General features: G+C 57.8%; 1 protein-coding gene across 1 annotated transcript; it reads left to right on the top strand.

Annotated features, from left to right (window-relative positions):
• Nucleotides 1-626: 626 nt before the first annotated feature.
• Fzr1 (fizzy and cell division cycle 20 related 1) lies at nt 627-23,180 on the top strand. Its single transcript, XM_020164699.2, has 14 exons — nt 627-806; nt 14,616-14,721; nt 15,263-15,388; nt 15,500-15,563; nt 15,657-15,784; nt 16,187-16,269; nt 16,616-16,799; nt 17,376-17,441; nt 18,176-18,278; nt 18,370-18,554; nt 18,863-19,096; nt 19,399-19,503; nt 19,993-20,085; nt 20,255-23,180. Exons 2-14 carry the CDS (start codon nt 14,653-14,655, stop codon nt 20,294-20,296), a joined length of 1,482 nt encoding a protein of 493 aa, XP_020020288.1. The 5' UTR covers nt 627-806; nt 14,616-14,652; the 3' UTR covers nt 20,297-23,180.
• The last annotated feature ends 297 nt before the right edge of the window (nt 23,181-23,477 follow it).

The following is a 23,477-nucleotide window of genomic DNA, read 5'->3' as shown; positions in this document are numbered from 1 at the left end:
ACGCTGGGCACCTTTACGTGTGCCTGTCAGACACTTCCATATCCTCTTTGGAGAAATGTCTATTCAGAACCTTTGCCACTTTTTGAGCAGGAATCTTTTATCCCGTTTGTTCCCTGATGTATCATTAGGGCTTAGAGACGTACTCAATGGATAAATGGATAAACAATAAGTGTTTGTTGAATGAATGAATGAAAGTCTCAGCAGTTGGTTTCCGTCTGTTCTTATTATGCGATGTGACTGCCTCACTGTGCTGTGTGCTCGGCTCTGGTTGTTCTCTTGAGGGTACAATTCTGCTCCCCAAATAGGAGCCACTCCCTCCACTGAGCAGAGCCATTTTCCCCTATTCTCCCCGCAGCCTCCGCCCTCCTACTGTCCCCTTCTGGCAGCGGTTGCCCTTAGCAACGCGTGGTGCCGCTCTTCCTGTATTGATTCGAATCGCAGGAGACGTCACGTCCTCCCGAGATGCTCCACGCGCGCAAGCGCAGCTGCGCAAGGTGGGCGTGGCCGGCGAGGTCCGGAGCACGAGGGGGCGTGGCATGCCTGGTCCTCAGCCCGCACAGCCCGGGCGCGGGGGCGTGGCCGAGGCGCGGGGGCGCGCGCGGCGGTCGGGGCGCGCGCGGCGGAGGGAGGGAGCCGGGAGGCCGCGGAGTAGCGAACGCCGCCATATTAGGGACCGCGGAGCCGGGGATCCCGTCAGTGGCGGTGGCGGCCGGGTCTGGCGGAGCTGCGGGGGCCGGAGGCGGGTGCAGCGCAGCGCCGGGAGAGGCGGGGCCAGCGGGAACCAGCGGGCGACGGCAGCGAGCCAGGTGAGGCGGCCAGGGGAGGGGGGGTGAGGAGACCCGCCCCCCCGGGTCCGAGGCGGGGCGGCGGGGTTGGCCGCGACACCCCAAAACCGAGTCCACGGTCTGGCCATGACCCCCTCTCCAGCTCGGTCCCCTCCATGAGCAGACAGCCCTCTTGGATGCTGCTCGCCGGGCTGCGCTAGGCCCGGTGACCTCAGCATCTTCCCCGTCCTGACCCCGAATCTGAACATCCCGCCTAAACAGGCCCTGCGCTACCCCTACCCTGAGCCCCCTGCAAGCCGTGACCTCCTCCCAGGCCATCGGCGCCCACCATCCTTTTAAATGTTAGACTGAGCTCAGCCAACCCCAAAGAGGGGACCTCATCTGGCTTCTCAAAAGCGCTAGACCAGCGACCCACATCTTCCTCACCCGGGTTATTTCTCTCTGGCCTGTCAAACTGGGTGACTTCCACATTCTGACTCTTCCAGTCAGACCCTCCCCACAGTCAAACTGCCCCCAAAGTCCCGAGCCTCCCCAGTAAAATGCAGTCTGATCCCTCGACACCCAGGAACGTCCAGACTCTTAGGTGCTTGGGACCTTATTTGTCCCAGGTCACTGTTGTATGTACCGGGCCTGGCCAGGGTCACCCATGCAGCACAGCGACTGATAAGGTGTGAACCAGCATCCATGTCCCCTCCCTCCAGGCCCCTCTGAGTTCTGCTCCCCCATTACCCCTGGCTGTGCCAGCCCACCTCAGCAGTCCCCAACATCTAGCCCTCCCATTTGAGCAGTGGCCCCACCAAAACCCAAGACAGCCTGTCTGTGCCCAACTCCTCCCCCTTCCTATCTGAACCTCCATCCTGTGCCTCCAAACATTAGCCTGTCTCTAGTAGAAGCCCCTTGTGTAGAGTGTGCACCCCACTCAGCTGTTTCCCCTGCTAAAGCCCGTGGTTCCTCATCATCCTCACACCTGTCCCCATCCTGAAGCCTGAGACACACCCATGCGCAGATGTTTACCCAAAACGTGTTTTGTTTTCTGGTCGCTTTCTCCACCCAAAACTCATCTCCTGGTTTGGGGCACACCTCTGGCTGGGAGGCAGATCCCCCACCCCATCCTCCACGTGGTGATCTCATCCCTCTGGCTGGTGAGGCTGCGCACCCCAGCGTCTTCCTGTACTTTGAATGAGGGTGATTTGCCCATAACACACACCGCCACCCCAGGATCCAAGCTCCCTTCATCCCCGTTCTGGGCCTGAAAGGGGGACTTGGGAATGAAAGAGGTTCGTGGTCTCTCATGGGACACGTTGGACCCTGATCATGTCCCCTGGGGCTATCCCTGGAGTGGAGCACGTGGGGAACATATCTCAGGGCATTTTGTGTGAAATTGAATTCTCAGTCTGTGTCAAGGGCGCAGTGGGTATTGGTAGTGCTTGACTGTTGTTTCCTTTTGAATGGAGGTGGGAGCAGGTGTGCCAGCCCCGTGGAGGGTTAGATACAGGCACGTCAGGATGCCAGGCTGTTAGGACCAAGGCTCTCCTTCCAAAGCCATAGCCCTGGTCTTCTAGTTCCTGGCTTTGCAGGGATGGGGGTGTCTCAGCCATGTTGTGCCACCTCATTTGCTCTTGGGACTGAAGCTCAAATAGAATCTCTAAACCCCCCCTGCTGGCTGGGGATGGGCTTGTTTTTGGGGTAGGGACAGAGGTGTCTAAGAGCAGATGAAAAAGCCTGGTGCGGAGCACCCGTCTGTAATCCCTGCACTTGGGAGGATGGTGAGTTCCAGACCAGCCTAGGCTACACAGTGAAACCCTTTCTCAAAAAACCAACAGAACCAGCCTGTGGCCTTCCAGGTGGGGTTGATGTTCACAGTGGCCTTTCTCAGCAGGAGGTCTTGGGCCTCCTAGCCCGGCAGGTTTGTGTCCTGGACACTTCTGGGCTTGGGAGGTCTAGCATAGGGTCGGTTGTAGAGACTTTCTGCGGTAGGCCACATAGAGGGATGAGGGTCCAAAGTCGAGTTTGGGGCCAGTCCTGGGGTGGAGGGCTGCTCTTTTAGGAACTGTCATACCACACTATCCCGCGAGTTCTTTCCCCTAGAGCTGGGCCTGCCACCCCCACAGCAGCCAGGCCATGCCTGGAAACATGCGTCTGTCAGGACTGGGGAGCTCCTGGCATGCAGTGGGTGGAAGCCAGGGACACTGCTCAGCACCCTGCAGGGCCCAGGACGCCCCCAGAGAAGCACCCAGCCTGATGTCTGCAGTGCCTAAGAGCCCACCCTTGTAGGTCCTGTGAGGGCGCTGACTGTAGCCATCTGGGTTCCGCTCTGTCTCAGTAGGGCTTCACCCTGGTGGGGCCAGAGTTCCCCAGAATTTGCTGATGGCTAATGGGGAAGGGAATATTTGGTTTCCCCTCCCTGTGGCCACTCCCAGTGGTCTCTTACTGATCAGCCCCACCTGCTACTGCATTGTACACACCTCACTGTGGCCCTGCAGTACCCACCTTGGGGACTGAGGGCAGGCACCTGTGCAGCAAGTGCAGTGGTGGGAGCTGGGACCTTGTGTGGCATGGTCCTGCCCCAGGGCCATAGGTCCTGGGTCTCTTGACAAGAGACCACTTACTGCTTCAGTCTCCTCCCTTGTTTGTTCCCTTGGTCTGGCTTAGCCACTCAGTCACTGTTGTGAGCAGTGGCATACCCCACCTCGAAAAGGCTTGAGGGGGTGAGCCCCCCCTCTCAGCTTCCCCCTCGTTCTAGTGGTAGCAGTTTATGCAGCTGTAATTCTCATGTTACACAATTCACTTTAAAAATGTACAATTTGGATTTTTCTTTCGTTTTGGCAGCACTGGGGTTTGAACTCAGGGCCTCACACTTCCTAGGCAGGTGCTGTACCACCTTCGCCACTCCAGCAGCCCTTTCTAGTGTTGGTTTTTCCTGGATAAGGTCTCAGCCTGGGCTGGTTTCTGACTGAAATCCTCCTGAACTCTGCCTTCTGAGTAGCTAGGGTTACAGATGTAAGCTACTGGCACCCCACTCAATTTGGGTTTTTATATGTTCACTTCGTTGTGTTGTCATTACCACTTCCACTTTCAGAACATTCCATCACCCCAAAGGAAGCCCTGTCAGTGGGGTCACACGCTTTGGAGCCTTGGGTGTTTGGTTCTCACTGAAGACAGTGTAGCATGGGTCAGGGTGTCGTCCTGCTTATGGCTGTGGGATGCTTCAGCATGTGGGTGGACCACACTGTGTGGGTCCCCTTATCCATTCTTGAAACTGGCCTGTTTCTACTCTGCCTGTGATAAGTCCAGCTTCTGGGAACAGTTGGGCACACGTTTCTGTGGCCTGGGGACTTAAATGCAGTTGGCTGCTGGTGACCAAAGCTCTCCTGAACTGCAGGCCCATGTGGTCAGCAGCCAGTTGATCACCTTGCCCGGGGGTCTCACTGACAGTGCACACTCCTGTGCCTGAGGTCGTGCTTGCCTCAAGGTGCCCCTTTCCCAGGGTCCTCCCCACCACCCCTGCCCAGAGACTTATGGAAGTCTTGTTTATCCTTCCTGCCATCACTAGCCCTGACCCCCATCCATGTCTCACCGTGTCAGAGGACCTGGATCAGGCAGTGCCTGTTTCCTGTCCCTTGTGTTCCGCTCTGCCTCTGTATCACACTATAGCACATGTGCATCTCACAGTGCTTCTTCTGTGTCACTCCCCCTACCATCCCCCAAGGCACTATCTTGGGAGATCTGTCCTGCCCTCCTGACCTGCCACCTTGTGTGTTCTCTCCACCTTGGCCTCCACAGACACTCATGGCTCTGGAAGCAGTGGCCGCTCCAAATTCCTGCACTTCGAGTGCCTGTTTGTTTTTGTTTGTGTGGTGCTAGGGATGGACCCAGGCCCTCGCACCTTCTAGGCCAGCACTCACCACTGAGCTCACCCAGCTCCTGCACGCAAGTAGTTGTCACAACTCAGGATCTCTTGACATGAAATGTGTGGAGGCCAGGGGTGCCCCAAGAGAAGGACCTGGAGCTGGTTCCCTGTGCTGCGTGGAGAGACCTGCTGTAAGCATGCTAGGTCTCTATGCCCATGTTGGGCCATTGAGGGACCACAGTGGTCAAACTGGGCAAGGGCTTTGTGGTGCTCAGAGCTGCCGGGGTAGGGCAGGCTGCCCGGGAGATGTGGGCCTCCCTGAGGCAGGCCTGGAGGTTGCGTGGCTGTTGTGGAGTGGGCAGCAGCCTAGAGTGAATGAATGAACGAATGAATGCATGCGCAAGTACTACAGGGGTGCTCCTTAGAAGGGCACCAGGCCTCCCTGGAGGTGACGTGCCCTTAGTAGTGGTCCCCAGTCACCCAGGACAGGTGCTGCATTCTCTGCCACAGGCCTGTGTTCGTCATCCCATTTGGGTCCTGGCCTTCCAGGTTGCCCACTCCTCTCACTCTCCCCAGAGTGGGAGGTCACACCTTCGCAGGTTTTGTTTGTGCCTCCATTGCGGGGAGTCGGGGCTGGGCTCCTGTGCCGAGTCAGCCTCTCATTTTGCAGGCCACCCATGCCATGAAGGTCAGCTCCCTGCCAGGGCCCTGCTCCTGCCAGGCCCACCTGAGGATGTTGTCCCTTTTCCCCAGGGCTTGGCCTCCTCCCCACCCAGGCAGCACAGCAGGAGACTCCCCATGTGGTGATGTAGGCGGTCACCGGGCAGCAGCATGGCCTCTAGGACACCTGCCTCCTGCACAGCCCATGTGCACTGCATGAGCAGGGCAGGAAGCTAGCTGTCTGGGGACCTGTCATGTGCCTGTCATTGGGCTCATGGGACCAGCCACTGCTAACTTGCTGGGACTCCTTTGGACCGGGCTCACTCCTGGCTGGGACACAGACATGGCCCATTCAGCAGCTCCTCAGGGGGTGGCCTTACCCTTTCCCGCCTAAGGGACAGGAAGACGGGGCCCCACAGGTGAAGCTGCCTAGAACCACATAGCCAGGGAGCATGGAAACTGGGTTCAAAGCAATGCTGGCCCTTCCATCACCCAGGACCCTTTCAGTTTCAGGACCTTCAGTTCCCAATGTGGAAGGAAGAGGTGTGTGGGGGTGGAGAGGTCAGTGAGGTGGTCTGAGTGGCTCAGCCCCTCCAACTCCCAAAGAACTGCCATGAGGCTCTGATACGGAAGCAACAGTCTGGGTGGCAGGGAGATCAGCCAGGACAAGATGATGTTAATGAAGGTGTGTCTCACGTAGGATACGCAGGGTGCAGGTAGGAGGGCAAACAGACACCCCTGAAAAGGCCAAGGCTGGTGCTTCACATCTATAATCCCAGCACTCAAGAGGTGGAGGTAGGAGAATCTTGTGTTCGAGGTCAGCTCAGGCAAATTTAGTGAGACCTTGTCTCAAAAAACAAAAATGCAAAGAGGACTGGAAGCATGGCTCAGGTGGTAGAATGCTGCTAACCATGCAGGATGCCCTGGGTTCATTGCCAGTACCAGGAAAAAACCAAAACAATAAGAAACCACCCCAGATCCCATGGGCAGGGAAGTTGGGTGACTCCCCATTTTCTTTTGGGCCTTTCTCATCTGGAACTATTCCTCCAGGACCTAGGAGATGACTGGGAACAGGCCTCTCAGGTCCCAGCCGCCCAGAGTGACCCCTCACCTTTCCCTGCAGGACGAGGGTCCCTCCTTGAGGGAAGTAGCTGGTCCAAGGTCACATGGATAGTTTGGGCACCATGCCTGAGTGCTCTCAGACTGACACTTTGCTCCTGAGAGTCTGTCCCCAGTCATTTGTGACATGATTCTTTTTTTTTTTTTTGGGGGGGGGTAGAGGTTACTTGTGTTTAAACTCGGGTCTTTGTGCTTGCAAAGCAAATGTTCTCCTTGAGCTACTTCTGCAGTCCATTTTGTTTTAGAGATGGGGTCTCTGAAACTATTTGCCTGCCTGGCCTTGAAATTGAAAGTTCATCCTCCTGATCTCAGCTAAGTAGTTAGCATTACAGGTGTGAGCAAGAATTTATTTTAGTATAACAGGATAAAGTAGGGAGAAATTTAAAGAGAAGAAGAAAAGACATCTCTTGTTAGAAGTACAGAGTGGGAGACAGGCTCCTGCGAGGTGATTCTTTTTTGTGTGTGATACTAGAGTTTGAACTCAGGGTCTACACTTTAAGCCACTCCACCAGCCCTCTTTTGTGATGGGTTTTTTCAAGATAGGGTTTCATGAACTGTTTGCCCAGGCTGATCTCTAACCTCAATCCTCCTGATCTCTGCCTCCTGAGTAGCCACTGGTACCGGCTTTTTTTTTTTTTTTTTTTTTTGCACACATGCTAGGCAAGCACTGTACCACTGAGCTACATCCCAGCGCTGTGATGTGATTCTTAATAGGATGGTTCCAGTTGGAACTGGGCTGCACTTATGTGCTGATCCTGGACCTTCACCCCCAAGAGTGGCCTGGTAGGGAGGCTGAGGGCAGGCGGAGCTGTCACAGTCCAACCCGGCTCACCCTCACCCACTGCCTACTGACTGAGGGCTATGGCTGCTGGCCCCATCCCCATCCTGAGATAGGATCACACCACTGGGCTGTCACGGGGACAAAGTTGAGGGAAGCCCGCTGAATGCCTCTGTCTGGCCTGAGGCACGGTCTGGGCCACACAGGTGGTGGCAGGACAGGCTCCACAGGCTGTAGTGGCCAGCCTTCCTCCTTTGCCTGCTGCACGAAGTAGCTCCTCCCTGGGTAGCCAGTGCAATCTCTAGTGTGGCCGCTGCTCCTGTTGTCCTCACCAGGGGATGACTGTGTCCTCAGGGGACATGGGGCAGTGTCTAGAGACATAAGTGACTGTCGGGGCAGGGGGAGCTCCTGGCATGGAGTGGGTGGAGGCCAGGGACACTGCTCATCACCCTGTAGCACCCAAGACACCCACAGATGTTGATCTGGCCCTGGCGTCCAGGATGCTGAGGGGACTCTCCTCATAGTGGTCACATGAAGACTACAGTCAGCCTCCAGGTGTGAGTCACTGTGGGTCTGTGTGGGGATAAATCATTTCCTCTTGTTCTTTGAAGAGCCTGGAAAGGGAAGACAGCAGGGACCGGTTTTTCCAGATGAGCCAGCATGAAGGAGCTGTTGGAGTGGAAGGGCACTATGTGCTTAGGAACATTCGAGGTTGGTGGGAACTCTGGGGACCTGTCTCCCCTGCTGCCCACCACAGGGAAGCCAGACCCTGCTCACACAGCAGCCTTAAATGGCCTCTAAGCGGGCCCTGGAGAGGAGCTGCTGTCATCCTTATGTGGCTTCTGTGTTTGTAGGGACCTCTGCCCATGCTTGGGATCTTGATGTGAGACCGCCCCCCAGGGTGAAAGGCAGCATACCGATTGCGCAGTGTGCTCGAGTACCCAAACTCTCCCCTTGATGGCAAGCTGGAAGGGAAAGACATGGGGCTGTCCCCAGGCCCCATGGTCCCTGTTTTCTTCTTGGCCAGCCACTTGCTCCCTGACCTTGGCCTAGAGCAGGGTCTTCCTAGGGTGGGCATCCTGGGCCTGCAGGTGCTGAGCAGTCCCCACTCTGTGCTCCCACCAAGGGTGACAGCTACAAGCCTGGTAGATATGCCAGCATCACCTGGGGACACAGTGGTTATACTGACAGGTCTCAGTGCCTGGTGAGTGGGAGCTGGGCAGGTACAGGAATGGGGACCCCGTGGTTGGGGGAGGGACTGGTGGGAAGCTGGACCTACTGCATCTGCCTGAGTGGACCTTGCTCCCTGAGAGGTGGGCGTGGGCGTGGTGCACACAGGAGGGCAGACAGGGTGACCCAGGCATGCAGTGGTCCTCACTGGAGGCCTGGCTGGCTCTTGTGTCAAGTGACTGGTTGTGCCTACCTTGGAGGAGCAGGTGAAGCCGGGAGTGTGAAAACTTGACCATGGCCCTGACAGTAAGGGCCCCCTTGGTCTTTGGGTGGTGTCTGGGGGGGGGGCGCGACTGTGCTCTAAACCTAAGAGCTGGCTCAGCAGGCAGGTTACATCCACAGTGAGTGGCCTGCGAAGGGTCCTGATCCATCACACCACACCTGCGACAGCAGCCTACAGGAGCCAGCCACCAGGGTGGGTCCCAGCTCCACAGTTGGGCCTGCTGTACTCACTCCTGTCATGAGATAGGGCCCACCAATGTTTCATCACGAAACGCAGGCCACACAGCTAGGGAGTAAGAATGACTCCACAGTCTTGAATGGCCCGCTGGTCTCGTCTCTGCCCATGGCTTGTTTGAATAGCTGAGATGTTCATGGGGCACAGAACTCCAGTAAAAGTAATGGCTTCCTTCCTCCTTGGCCCTGCCCCCAGTCCCCTCCCCCAGCTGCTGCTCTCACCTGCAGAGAGCAAGGCAAGAGTCCCACTGAGAGACTCCCAGGGCCCTTTCTCCCTGCCCTGGTCTCCCCAGGTCTCATGCGGGCTTCTGCTCAGACAAGCTGCCAGCAGTGGTGTTTACCCACTGCACCCAGAGTTTCTAAGGATAAATTCTTCGAAATACAGCATCAGAAAGGATATGTGCCTTTCTGCATTTTGAAAGCAGTCCAAATCGCTTGCCTAGCGGTTCCTGCCAACAGGGGTTGTGTGTGTCTTTCTGCCTAGGCCAGCATGGGCAGCATGCCACACCCTTCCTGTCTGCAGACCCCACTGTCTTACAGGTGAGGAGATGCGTGCAGGCTTGCTCATCTCAGCTGTGCGTGGAGCCACGCATCCTGTTCTGGGAACCGTTCATTACACCTGTCACCATCTTGGCCTCCTCCTGTGGGCAGTGAATATGTCCCTGAGTTGTGTCTTTTGTATTTTAGTCTGTGTCTGTGACATGTCTCGCCTTGCAGACCCTTCGTTTCTCTGTCACCGAGCCCAGCTATGGCTCTCAGCCCCAGGCCTTCCTCCCTGCTGCACAGGTGTGTGTGGGGGGTCTTTACCCTGCAGCCCTGTGGTTTGGGTGCCTCAGGAGGCTCCTTCCTCAGAGTCCTGCCCATGTCTGAAGTGGGAGGAGTGTCTCAGACTGGCAGTGCTCCTGGCCCTGGTCCAAGGCCGGGCTCGAGCCGGGGCTTAGGGACAGCTGGGCTGCTGGGGCTGTGTGGTTTTGCCCTGTCATTGTGGGCTGTGGTGTTGCAGCCCTTGAACTTACTGGTTCCCTGCCCTGCGAGAGGGCTGTGTCTCCCACCGGCCGTGCCATGCCTTGCCCAGTGCCCAGCCCCTGCGGTGGGGGGAGGGGCTGCTGTGTTCCCAGTCACCATTAGACTTTATGACATGACTGCTAAATGGGCCAGCCTGATGTGGCAGGGCACATGCTGGCCATGTGATCTGCGTGGATCCCCTTGTTCTTGAAACCCTGCACTAGTGTCCAAGGTCACACACTGAGACCCATGTGTGGCCCTCCAGGCCCACAGCCCTGCACCCTTCACTTCAGCCAATCCTGGATCACAGGCTTCAGAGGTGTGATGCTTGCCTCACAGGCGTGAGGCCCTGGATTCAAAAAAAAAAAAAAAAAATACGCAGTCTCCGTGCAAATGCTACTCCACCTGAGGAGGCTTCTAGAGCAAGCCTCCCTGCCAGATAAACCAAGCAAAAAAGGGTTATCTGCCACCATATAATGTGGACCTAAATACTTGTTTCTGTTTTCTTGGATTTTTTTGTGGTACTGGGGTTTGAACTCAGGGCCTTGCACTTGCTAGGCAGGTGCTCTACCACTTGAGCCACCCCAGCCCTTTTTATGTTGGTTTGCTTTGAAATAGGGTCTTGCTGTATGTGCAGGCGGGCTTGGACCAGGAGCCTCCAGTGTATTTATGGCTCCTGTGTAGCTGAGGTGACAGGCACTCACCATACCCACTGTTTATTGGTCTGAGATGAGGGCTCGCTAGCTTTTTGCCCAGCTGACCTCAAACCTTAGTCCTCCCGATCTCCACCTCCCGAGTAGCTAGGATTGCAGGCGTGAGCCACCTTGTCCAGCCTTACTTTGTGCTTTTGTTTTTTTGTTTTTTTTAAATCAGGGTCTTGCTCTGTAGCCCACATTGGCCTAGAACTCATGATTCTCCTGTCTCAGCCTCCTGAGTGTTGAGATGACAGCCATGCATCACTACACTTGGCTCAGAACCTAAATTTTTTTTTTTTTTGGTGGGTCTGGATCTGAATTCAGGGTGGGTCTTGGGTTTGAACTCAAACCCAAGGACTACACACTTGCAATTCAGGCACTCTACTGCTTAAGCCATTCCACCAGCCTTTTTTCGAGATAGGGTCTCGTGGATTATTTGCCTGGGCTGTCTTTGAACCATGATCCTCCTGATCTCTGCCTCCTGAGTAGCTAGGATTACAGGCGTGAGCCACCAATGCCAGGTCCTAAATTCTTTAATGAGTAAAATTTGTGTTATGGACTTCTTCATTGACTGAGAAGGCATGGCCCTGTGGCTGAACGTGCATGGTTTGGGGGGTGCCTCTGAGGATGCAGAAAGGAGAGGCTGCCCTGCCTATCCAGCAGACAAGCTGAGCCTGAGTCCATGTGGGACAGTGCCCTGCATCCTTCTGGGGTACTGGGTCTTCGGCAGCTGGTCCCAGTTGGATCCCAGAGCTTTTGCCCGTCTTCTTTCCGCAGCTGGTTGCTGGGCCAATTTGAACCTTGCTTCCTGGCTCTACGGTGCTTGCTGGCTGTCCCACTAGGCAGGAAGCTCAGGTGAATGGGACCATGGCTGTCAGTACCCCTGGTCCACAGGTGCTTCATGGGGGGACAGAGAAGGCCTCCATGGGAACCCTCCACCCTGCCCAGTGGGAGCTCCTGCAGCTGATGCAGTGAGTCCTATGAGTCCAGAATCAGTCCTATTGGGCGACAGCCTAGGTGGCAGGACTGGTCCCTTCAGAGAGGCTTGAGTCCCAGCTGTCCCAGCTCTTAGAGAGACATCCCCTTCCTCCCTCCTCAGAGCAGCAGCAGCGTTTCCCAGTCTCTCTCTTTCTCTGACTTCCTCCCTCCCTCTTATGAGGACTCCATAGTGACACTGGGTCCTACATGATCCAGGATAATCCCAGCTCAGGGTCCTTATCTTGATCCCATCTGCACTTTCTTGCTGTGTGAAGTGACATGTGCACAGATCTGGAGCCAGGACCCCACACACCGGGGGAATCTGGAAGGTGCCTGACCCTCGGCCATGAACCCTGTGCCCATGGGCATCAGACCTACCCGCCCCCAACATGAGCTGACCAGAGTGGCTTCAGTTCCCAAACTCCTGCAGGGAGAGCCAGGGTCCGCTGAAATCACCTGGCATTTGGGCTCTGCTTCTTTGTAGTGTGCAAAGATGGCCAGACTTTTGTCTGAGTCCTGCTATTGATGAAACATGTTTCCAGCTGCTGGTCCTCTCCTGCTGCTGCCCAGTGGTTGCTCATGGGTGGACTTGACTCCTTCTCCTGTGGGAGTTCCCCCAGGAGCCTGCCCATAGTGTGGCGGGGGGGGGGGGGCGGCAGTCAATGAGGCAGGCAGGCTGCTTTGGGGCTGTTTTTGGTTTGTTTATGTTGACCCAGGGGCTCGATATGGAGCCCAGGCTGGCCTAGAACCTTGAACCCTCCTGCCTTAGCCTCCTGAGTGCTGGGATCACAAGTGTGCCCACCACACCCAGCTGCGATGCTGCTTTTGCATTAGCTTTTTCTATTTGGTGGGACTGAGGTTTGAGCACATGTCTTCATGCTTGCACAGTAGGTGCTCTGCCTCTTGAGCCACACCTCCAGGCCGTTTCTGCTGTGGTTGTTTTGGAGATGGGGTCTTGCAAACTGTTTGCCTGGACTGGACTCGAACATCGATCGATCCTCCAAATCTCCCAAGTAGCTAGGATTATAGGCACATCACCAGCACCCAGCATGATGCTGCTTCTGAAAGTGGCCTCTGCCCCCTGTTTTGCTTTGCAAGTGTGGGTGTGTGTGAATCCTCATGTCACCTGTGAGTCAGGCCCCCAGTCAGGAGACCCATGGGGCTGTTTCACCCTGAGGCTTCCCGCTACTGAGCCCTGTGAACAGCAGAAAGCTGGCCAGCAGGGGTCCGACACCAGGAACCTACCAAAACAACGATGCTTGCTCTGTCCTGCCATGTGGCCACCCAATCACACCAACCAGGGTACATGGTTAGGGTGGTACTGCCTACTCATCCCAGGTCTGTGTAACATTGGCCTGCTGCTATGCTCCTGACACGGCTGGTGCCAGGGGTCAGGATGCTGCCCTGATCAGGTGTCTCTGTCAGGACAGACACACAGACAGGTGTCTCTGTGTCCTGTGTGCAACCAGTGTGGTGAGGGTACATTTGGGGCCCTGGGCAGGGGCAGGTCTCTGGGCAGATGGAGGTTGGGGATACTGATCCTAAGAGCGCCAGTGGACCTGTGAGTGGGGAGACTCTGAAGCAGAGAGAGCTGTCACCACTTACAAGGCTGCTCTGTGGCCCAAATGGACTGCAACCCATGCTTTGGATTGAGCCACTAGGGGGCGCGTGTGGCAGAGCCTGGTCATTCTGACCGTAGAACCATGTCCCAGTGTGTGGATGGACATGCTGTCTGTGTCTCGTTCTCCATCCATGGACACGGGGCTATTCCTTCGCTCAGGTGTGCAGGCTCTGTTATGTGTCCCCTCCTCTCGGGTGCACATTTTAGGAGTGGAATTGCTAGGTCACATGACTGTGCAGCCATTTTAGGAACTAGCACCAAAGTGGTTGCCAGGGCCAGGCAGGGGGCCGGAGCTGAGGGTTGGTGTTGAATGATACAAAGCTGCTTCGGGAAGGTGGAAGTTTTGGAGAGGGCTGGCAGGGTGTCTGTCGCGCAGCCTTTGCTTTTGATTCTGCATAGGCAGTCCAGAGACCTGGTGGAGGCCCAGGGCTCTGGCAGGAGGAGCCTAAGTGGTTGAGGCACTGGTGGACCAGAGGCTGTGGGAGGTGTCTAGGGTTCAGAGCAGGCAAGAGGACGGTGGGGTTCCCTAGAACCCTTGGCCAGGCCCTATCCTAAGAGTGTTCTGAGGCTGTCCTGAAACCCAGCAGGTCTTTCTTTGTGGGCCAAGGTCACCATTCCCAGCCATATGCTTCCCCCACATCTCTGCTGTGGTGACTAGAAGCTGCAGTGGACTTGTAAGCACTGGTGCTTCACTCACAGGAGCAGGTGCTCTGGATGCGGCCCTGGGCACCGCATGCCAACCCCACAGCACCATCCTGGAGCACCTTCTCACCCCATCTGTGCCCCAACCTTGGCTCTGCCGTCAGCTGCCTGTAGGTGTACTTCCCTCTGCAGAATGTTCTTTCCTGTCTGCTCTGCCAGTGCCCCTCCCATGCCTCAGCCCAACATGGTGCCTCTTTGGAGGACCCTCCTCCCCATTGATCTGAGCTTGCAGGGCACCCACCGTCACAGTCATAGCTGGTGTGAGCCTGTGATCGCGGCTGAGGGTGGCCGGTGGTGGCAGTCCTGAACCACATGCTGGTCTGGTCTGGTCTGGCCCCTGGTGCACTTGCCTGTTAGCTTTCAGCAGACCCTGTGGAACGAACCTTACAGACCCCCAAACTTGCACCTGCAGCTTAGGGGTTTTGGCTCCTGCCTTATGTGTCAGAACAGCAGGCTGCCTGTGCTCACGGTGACAGCTCGTCGCTTCCACCTTCCACTCTGGACCCCAAGAGCGGAGCCCTTTCCCAGCAGACAGGGTGCAGGCGGGGCAGGGCCAAGCCAGGGGTGGGGGTCAGGCCTGGGAAAGACTTCTTGCAGAGGAACTTCAGGAGCACCTGCTTGTCCCCCCAGTGTTACCAGCTTCCCATTCTTGAATTCGCAGTAGCTCTGGGGGTTGCAGCAGCTGGGTTTCTCCTGTCCTTAAACTGCCAGGCTGACCTCCCGCCCTTTGCCCCAGGCTGCCCTGGCCGGGGCCCTGCCCCGCCCTGCCCAGGATGGACCAAGACTACGAGCGACGGCTGCTGCGCCAGATCGTCATCCAGAATGAGAACACGATGCCGTGTGTGAGTGCTGCCCTCCCGCACACAGGCCTGCAGGGCAGGGGCAGGGGCTGCAGTCACTCCAGAAGCAGCAGGGCCCAAGACCTGCCATTTCCCGGAGTCTCTTGGTGGCCAGGTGGCCTAGTGCTCCTGCATGCTGGATAGTCTCTGCTGTTGGAGCCCCTCCCCTGGTGGGTGCCACCCCATATTCACCCAGGGCCTCTACCTCCCAGACTGGGAGAGGCCATGGTCCAGGTGGCTGGGTGCCCAAGGACCATAGAACTGGGATTAGGCCAGGCCCATAATCTATAACTGCAGAGGAGGGATGGGGGCACGAGGGGGACTTTTGGGGACCTGCCCCACCTCCCTTCCCCAGGGCATGGGATTTGGGGGACCCTTGTTTTCTGTTGCCTGTATTTCCCACCCCTCTCACCTGCTGTTTCTTGGTGTGAGGCTCTGGATGGGCTCCAGGCCCCACTGGCTGTTTCTCTGGGCTGCAGTGTATGGTGGACACCTGGGGTCCTCTGGGGCCCTGGAGTTGAAGCAAACACCCTACCTTTTCCAGGTCTCAGAGATGCGGCGGACCCTGACACCAGCCAACTCCCCAGTGTCCTCCCCCAGCAAGCATGGGGACCGCTTCATCCCCTCTCGAGCCGGGGCCAACTGGAGTGTGAACTTCCACAGGATCAATGTGAGAGCCTGGCCAGCAACGGGCACCCAGGGGTGGGGGGTGGAGGGAACAGCCCCTCTCTGAGCCTCCCTGTTGCCTCCTCCCCTCCTCCCTGTGTTTCCTCCCCTGTAGGAAAATGAGAAATCACCTAGCCAGAACCGGAAAGCCAAGGACGCCACTTCAGACAACGGCAAAGGTGAGCAGCCCAGTGCGCATGCCCTGCACACAGCCCAGGAGGGGGACAGCCCCGCACACCCAACTCACTGAACTCACTGTGCGCTGCCCGCAGATGGCCTGGCCTACTCCGCCCTGCTGAAGAATGAGCTGCTGGGTGCCGGCATTGAGAAGGTGCAGGACCCACAGACCGAGGACCGCCGGCTGCAGCCCTCCACGCCCGAGAGGAAGGGCCTCTTCACGGTGAGTCCCAGCCTGAAGGCCGCCCAGCCAGACTGTGTTTACCGCTTGCCCTGCATGGGCTGGGCACCTTGCCAGAATGGAGGGCACCTGTGGTAGGTGCAGCTGAGGGTGGCTGGAGGAGGGGCAGGACCTCCCCTCCCTCAGGAGTATCCTAGGCCCTCGTTTCATTCTGCATGGTCAGGGAGCCTGCAGTCAGGGTCAGCTAGAGCCTGGCAGGGGCCTAAGGAGAGAAGGCTGCAGGGACGGTTCACAGAGGTCCCTGGTGCAAGGCCTGAGGGCCTGTCCCTGCTCAGGGCCTCCTTCTCAATTCCAGCACTGCCTCAGTCTGCACCGGCTCTGGGCTGCTCGGGGTTTGGGTCTTGGATCATGACATCCACTCAGCAGGATGTCTTCTGCCCCCAGTATTCCCTCAGCACCAAGCGCTCAAGCCCCGATGATGGCAATGACGTGTCCCCATACTCCTTGTCCCCTGTCAGCAACAAGAGGTGAGGCCAGGTTCCTCAGTGGTGGCTTCTCTGTGGGCCCTGTGATGGGGCTGAGGTCAGCAGGGGCAGAGGCCACGCCCAGGTGCTGGCAGTGGAGAGGCCTCTCCCTCCATGTGGCCATGGACTCCAGGCCCTACACCAGTGCGGGCGGACCCCTTACTGCACATGGCTACCCTGTTGTGGGGAGGCTGAAGGCCACAGCGGCCACAGGCTCATCCTGGGGGTGGAAGTGTGCAGGGGAGCAGGAGCCCCAGGCTCCTAGGCAGTGGTCATGAGGCATGGCGGGGGAGGGACGGCCTCAGCAGCCGGCCACCACGCAAAGTAGCTCCTGCTCTGCCCTCTCCAGTCAGAAGCTGCTGCGCTCCCCACGGAAACCCACACGCAAGATCTCCAAAATCCCCTTCAAGGTGCTGGATGCGCCCGAGCTGCAGGACGACTTCTACCTGAACCTGGTGGACTGGTCATCCCTCAACGTGCTCAGTGTGGGGCTGGGCACCTGTGTGTACCTGTGGAGCGCATGCACCAGCCAGGTGGGCTGCAGGCCCCTGGGAGGGTGTTGACGTTGCTGGGGGCTGTGGAGCCAGGGGATGTCAACCCCACCTGTCTGTACCTGCTTTGCCCTCTGGAGTCTTTGCAGCTCCCACCAAGTCCAGTGTGTGGAGGGACCAGGGACAAGCCAAGCGCCTGCTGTGTCCCTCCCAGTTGGGACTGGCAACCACAGTGGTGGGTCCCCTGCCTGAGCCGCAGCTCCGCCTGTCTCCACAGAAGAGACTTGTTCTCTCCATGTGGCCACTGGGAACCCCTCCCCACCAGGCCCCACAAGGAGTCAGCCTTGTGACAGTGGCAGTAAGGCTGCCTCCCAGCTCTGGACTTTTCAGGGATAGAACAAACAAGTGGACCCAGAAGAGAGTGAGGGCTGGCTTAGTATTCCCTCCTCCAGGCTGTCTGCAGCCTGGTCCTGCCTATGCTGACCTATGTCCTCCCACCCCCAAAGCCCCCCAAGCATTGCACAGTCAGCCTGGGCACCCCATGGACTTGACTTGCTGAGTAATGAAGGAAGGAAGGGGCAAGGGACCATGTCATCTCACTCTGCTTTCTACCCTCAGGTGACCCGGCTCTGCGACCTCTCTGTGGAAGGGGACTCTGTGACCTCTGTGGGCTGGTCTGAGCGAGTGAGTACTAAGGGCTGGTTGCCCAGAGAATCCAAGCATGGCCCCAGGGTCACCTGTGTCCATCTTAGGTCTGTGTCCCCAGTCTTGGTACATTACTGATAAGAGTTGTGGAGACACAGTGGCCTTGGGTCGCTTACAGCACTGCTTCTTCAGTGCCCCATAGCAGCATCAGCAGCTGGGGGAGGGCAGCACGCCCTGTGTGGCCATTCACAGCAGTTGGTGGAAAGGGAGCGGAGGACCCAGGGGCCCCAAAGCCTGGCAGAGTGACCTCAGCTCTGATTTTAGCTCCCTTGAGTCCCGGTTGACATTCAGGGCTGTTGCACTTGCAGCTTTTGGTTTCTTTGGTTTTGAGTTGGGCTTTTATATTTTTTTGGGGGGGAGGTGTTGCTGGGGATGCACACAGGGCCTTGCATACTCTCGGCTCTCACTGAGCAGCACTTTCGAGGCTCTCACTAGGGAACCCAGGCTAGCCTAGAACTCCCCACCCTTCTGTCCCCACCTCCTAGAGCAGGGATACAGGCAAATCTTAGGTCTTGGCTGGATCCTGACAAGGCCATGCCCATGTGACTGCAAAGCCCCAGGATGGGTTTGAAGTGTCACTGAGTAGCTGGCAAGAGTTTTCTGAGGCCACTGGAGTGCCTAGTGATGGGCGAGCCAGGTACCAGGTCTAGGCGGGTTGCTGGGTCCTCTGTACCTCAGCCTGAGGGCTGCCCTGCCCACACTGTCACCTTCAGGGAAACCTGGTAGCTGTTGGCACACACAAGGGCTTTGTGCAGATCTGGGATGCGGCTGCGGGGAAGAAGTTGTCCATGCTGGAAGGTCACACGGCGCGTGTTGGTGAGGAGCCCTGGCCCCGTGGACTGGTCCCCCATCATGGCCATGGCTCCTGGCCTGGCCCAGGCTCACCCTGCCTTCTGTCTGTGTCCAGGGGCACTGGCCTGGAATGCTGACCAGCTCTCATCGGGTAGCCGGGACCGCATGATCCTGCAGAGGGACATCCGCACCCCACCCCTGCAGTCGGAGCGGCGGCTTCAGGGCCACCGGCAGGAGGTCTGTGGCCTCAAGTGGTCCACGGACCACCAGCTCCTCGCCTCTGGGGGCAATGACAACAAGGTATGGCTTGGCACTGTTGTGGGCTGTGTCCCTCTCCACAGCAGTGGTGGCCGTGGGGCACAGTGCAGCAGGGCAGGCTGGCTCTGCTTCTCGAGGCCACCTGGCCTTGGCCCCGCTGCTCAGGCAGTCCCACTCAGTAAAGCAGAATGTCAAGGGTGTGACCTGAATCCCCAAGGAAGGGGTCTGGACCATGGCAGGGTCTGGGGGGGCTATAGGCCTATCTTCTCAGGGGTGCAGCCTTCTCTTCCTGGGGCAGGGGCGGCCTTTGGGGTCCTCTGTGTCTGGGTCTCACAGCTGCTGCCCTGCAGCTGCTGGTCTGGAACCATTCAAGCCTGAGCCCCGTGCAGCAGTACACAGAGCACCTGGCAGCCGTGAAGGCCATCGCCTGGTCCCCTCACCAGCACGGCTTGCTGGCATCGGGCGGCGGCACAGCAGACCGCTGCATCCGCTTCTGGAACACACTCACTGGCCAGCCGCTGCAGTGCATCGACACGGGCTCCCAAGTGTGCAACTTGGCCTGGTCCAAGCACGCCAACGAGCTGGTGAGCACTGTGACTAGGGAGGCTGCGCTTGGCCTGGCCTGGCCTGGCCTGGCCCATTCCAGGAGCTGGGCGGAGGCAGGAAGCAGTGGGGGGCAGGGTCTGGGAGGAGGGTTCGCTTCTCCCAACCCTTCCTTGGCACCTTGACTTGGGTGGCTCTCCAGCCCTGCAGAGGGAAGGGCTGAAGCAGCAGGGGTCCTGGCTGGGTTCCCATGTTGGTGGGGGTGGGGCACCCCCTTTGGAGCTCCTGGGCTGTGGAGGGACTCCCTGGGCACCTCAGTTGACCGCAGTGCCTTGCCCCCCAGGTGAGCACACATGGCTACTCGCAGAACCAGATCCTCGTGTGGAAATACCCATCCCTCACCCAGGTGGCCAAGCTCACTGGGCACTCGTACCGCGTCCTCTACCTGGTGAGTGCTGTGGCCGGGCGCCCCACCACTATCCCCACCACTGTGAGGAAGCTCTGCTCTCCTACACTCTTACCTGGTCACGTTTTTATTTCACTTTCCACGGAAAGAGATAGAAGGAAGCCAAATAACCATGTCTAGCCTCTCAGATGCCATCCTCAGGTGGCTGCAGAGTGGCAAGGTGACCTCTCCCTGCCCTCACTCCACGTGGTTTTGCTTCCCAGCAAAAATCTGCTCTGTGTGGGGCTGCATGGGCCTCACACAACCAGACTGTGGTTGTCTACATGCCACTCATCTGTGCACATTTCCACCTTCCGCTACTGGCCGGAACTAACTGTCCTCTGCCTTCTGGCCCCCACCTGGGCTTCTCTGCCTTGGGCCTCTGGCTGGGCCCAGTCACCTGTGCCTCCTCCCTGCCTCCTGGCCTCCCTCCATCCCTGGAGCTGCCTGCAGAGGCTCAAGGACACCCAGGAGCTTCTGTCCTTTCCACAGGCAATGTCCCCTGATGGGGAGGCCATTGTCACTGGTGCTGGAGATGAAACCTTGAGGTTCTGGAACGTCTTCAGCAAAACCCGCTCAACAAAGGTAAGGTGGGCCAGCATCACTGTGCCCCTGAGGGCCCAGGCCTGCCTTGCATCCTTGGCCACACTGCCCTAGGACCGTTGGGGCCTCATGGTTTCTCGGCTCTGGGCCATGGCCACCAAGTTGGTGGTCCTTCCGGGCATGCCGTGGCTTATGCATCCCCTGTCCACAGGAGTCCGTGTCGGTGCTTAATCTCTTCACCCGGATCCGGTAGACCCGCCGGGTGGTGGATAGTGTGCCTCTGTCCAGGGAGACCTGACTGGCCAGCTGGCATGGACCCTGCTCCCCGCAGTCCCCAGAGGAGGCGGCCGGGCGGGCGGGCACTGGGCCGGAGACCCCTGAAGAGTCTCATTAAACGCCTCATTGTGAGCCATGTCCACCAGTGTCTGGGGCGGGGACGTGGGGACCCTCAGCAGTGGCCTCCATCGCCCTTCTCCAAGGGCAAGAACCTCCCTGTGTCCCTGAGGCTCCACCCAGACCATCAGCTTGGAGCAGGATGGACGTCCCCATCACCCTCGCCCACGTCTTTCCACCATGCTGTTCCTGGCTGCATGCTGTGCCCGGAAACCCGTGCCCACCCCGCTGCCGCTGCCCACATCCATGTCAGATGGACAGCTGACATCACACTGGCCAGCGGAGACAGCTGAGCCGGAGGCCTGAGACCACGTCAAATCATTGCTGACCGTGTAACCAGCGGGGAGTCAGCGGACCAAGGGCGTCTGCAGCCCTCTGCACCTCCACCTACCTGGGCAGTGGCCTCGGCACCACTCAAGCTGGGGGCCGCCTGGGAGGTGCCGTTGTGGGGCTGGTACCTCCCACCTCGAACATCTCCCCGTGGACTTGTCATCATGGGATACCACATCACTCATGTCCTGCATTTGCCCTGCTTCCACTTCCTGAGTGGGACTCAGGCTTCTGTGTGCCTGCGGACACTGGGCTGCTGAAGTTGCCCGGACCAGTGACCACAGGGCAGTTGGGTGTGTCCTGTGCTCTCTCTTCCGGCCACCTGCCTCATCTTGACCTGGTTGCCTGCGGTAGGAAGGGCACTCCCAGCCCTCTGGAAGCTTCCTAGGCTTCCCCTGACCTCAGATCCTGTCTCTTCCTGCCTCTTCCCCTAGCCAGCAGCTCTGGCTCTGGTTTGAGGCCCTCCCTGGTGGGGCTGCTCTGGGGGACGTGGTCCGGGGTAGGCAGGAAGGGCAGCCCTCCCTCTCTGGCAGCCTTGGGCTGTGTATGTGTGCATGTGTATATATGTATTTGTGACTCCCTCTGATTTGTTTCTGTGTTTTGTTGGCCAGTCCTGAATTGTTGGAGGCAGGTGGGTGAGAGCTGGTAGCCTCTCTGGGTCCCTCAGGACAGACATGTCACTGAGGGTGACCCGTTGTGCCTGCTGACAGACTGGCTTCTGCTGCGTGCTGGCTGTAGGGGCCAGGCCAGTGCGCACCAGAGCTATGTGATCGGTCGTGTCGTGCTCTTGAAGTTTCTTCTTAAATAAGAGGAGCCTCATCTGGACCCTACCCCCAGCCCTGTGCAGTTGCCAAAGAGCCTGGTGCTGCCCTGGCCACAGGAGCCGGCCTGCTGTGCGCCTCAACACGGCCTCTGCCACTTCCCTCGGTGAACCCTACAGGGCCAGACAGAGGCACGCACAGCTTGAGTCCTGGGCATCCTGGGACAGAGTGGCCCTCTTCTGTGATGCAGCGTCATTGTCATTAAACAGGATGTGGACTTGAGTAGCAAGGATGACTGCTGTCTGTGGGTCCTGTCAGGTGGGTCCCAGTCGTCCCCCCAAGCCACCACACCTCCCTGGGTAGAAGCCTCCCACCACTGGGGATAGCCCCAAAACCACAGTCCTGTGAGACTGACAGAGGCACAGCCACTGAGTCCTTGTGCCAAGGTGTCACCCTCCTGTGGGGAGGATAGATTGGAGGGACTGGTGACTGCCTTACAGATCCCACGCCAAGTGGGTGGTTCTGGCTGCCACAGGAATGGCTGACTTGAGAAAGAAGGGACCCCAGGGGTGAAGAGTGTCAGGTCAGGGGCATGGTGCTGCCCAAGGGTGGCCAATGGAGGGGTGCTGTAAGATGTGTCTCGGTTTCTGTGGGTGTTGGAAGGTAGCTGTTGGAATAGACAGAATGGAGAAGGGGAAGATGTGAGGGGAGCTGGTGGTTGTAAGTGTAGTTATGGAGAGCTGATAGCACTTGGAGAGGGAGAGGCATGGAGAGGCAAGGGCTGCTGGGGATGGTGGAGGTGGGAGGGGGTGGTGCAAGAGCCGGGGTTTCTAGGAATCGTCTCTAGGATCATGAGGACAGCAGGTGCCTGGCTGGGGTCTGGTTGACAGATGGTGTGGGGTCAGGGGAGCAGGGAAGGGCCTGGCTGGCCATTGGCCCCAAGGTTTCTGGAGGCTCACTCTGTGTACCCCAGGCCCCTCCCACCACGTGAGATGTGCCAAAGTCCTACAAAGAACAGATCAGAACCCAGACCTGCTCTTGTGTGTAGTGTGCAAGTCCAAGGACAAGGGAGGAGCTGGGTGCCATGGCTCACACCTATAATCCCAGCTACTCAGGAGGCAGATATCAGGAGGATCGGGGGTCAAAGCCAGCCCAGGCAGATAGTTCCATGAGACCCCATCTTGAAAAAACCCATCACAAAAAGGCTGGTGGAGTGGCTCAAGGTGGGCCCTGAGTTCAAGCCCCAGTACCACAAAAAAAAAAAAAAAAAAAAAGGCACTAGGAAGTGTGTACGTATGGCTGTCACTGCTGTGGACAGGAGGCTGTGGAAAAGGACAGCAGCTTTGAATCTGGGCCTCACTGTACACCTTACTGAACAAACAGGGAGGCAGCAGGCAGTGAAGCTTAGTGTATAGAGGAGCAGTGAGGAGGTCATGCAGCTCGAGCAGGACAGGTGACCTGAGGAAAGTGGGAGCCCTGGGTGTACAGAGGGGAAAGGGATCTGCTGTGTGATGACCTGACAGCAGGGATAGGCTTCTTCCCCAGTCCAAGACCAGGTGGAGGTGGTACAAGGCAGGCAGATTCTGCGTGTTTATTGGAATTTGTTTTGTTTACATTTTTTGTCGTCGTAAAATATATGTGACATTCAATACACTGCCAAAGAGTGACTCAGTGGAATTACTCAGTTTTATAACCATCACCACTAATTCCAGAAAATTCCATCACTCCAAAGGAAGCCCTGCTCCTATCAAGAGCCACCCCATCCCCTTCAGGTCTGGCCCCACCAGTCCACTTCCTGTCTGTGGATTCATCTATTCTTGGACATTTCCTATCAATGCAGTCACACACAGGGGTCTTTGTGTCTGCTGCTGCTTTCAGCACCATGTCCTCTGGGTCCCTCCACGCTGTGGCATGGGTCAGCCTCCACCTATGCAAGCCAGACAGAGCTCC

This window comes from Castor canadensis, chromosome 14 (genome assembly GCF_047511655.1).
Source record: "Castor canadensis chromosome 14, mCasCan1.hap1v2, whole genome shotgun sequence".
Classification (NCBI taxonomy): domain Eukaryota; kingdom Metazoa; phylum Chordata; class Mammalia; order Rodentia; family Castoridae; genus Castor; species Castor canadensis.
The sequence above is the reverse complement of the archived record's forward strand: the minus strand, read 5'-3'. Positions and strand labels throughout refer to the sequence as shown.

What these genes read in the sequence shown, in the direction of transcription:
- Fzr1 (XM_020164699.2), top strand. Translation starts at nt 14,653, where the DNA reads ATGGACCAAGACTACGAGCGACGGCTGCTGCGCCAGATCGTCATCCAG. An exon ending in CTGTGGGCTGGTCTGAGCGA is followed by an intron (nt 17,442 to 18,175) that starts GTGAGTACTAAG and finishes TGTCACCTTCAG; the next exon opens with GGAAACCTGGTAGCTGTTGG. An exon ending in CTGGGGGCAATGACAACAAG is followed by an intron (nt 18,555 to 18,862) that starts GTATGGCTTGGC and finishes GCTGCCCTGCAG; the next exon opens with CTGCTGGTCTGGAACCATTC.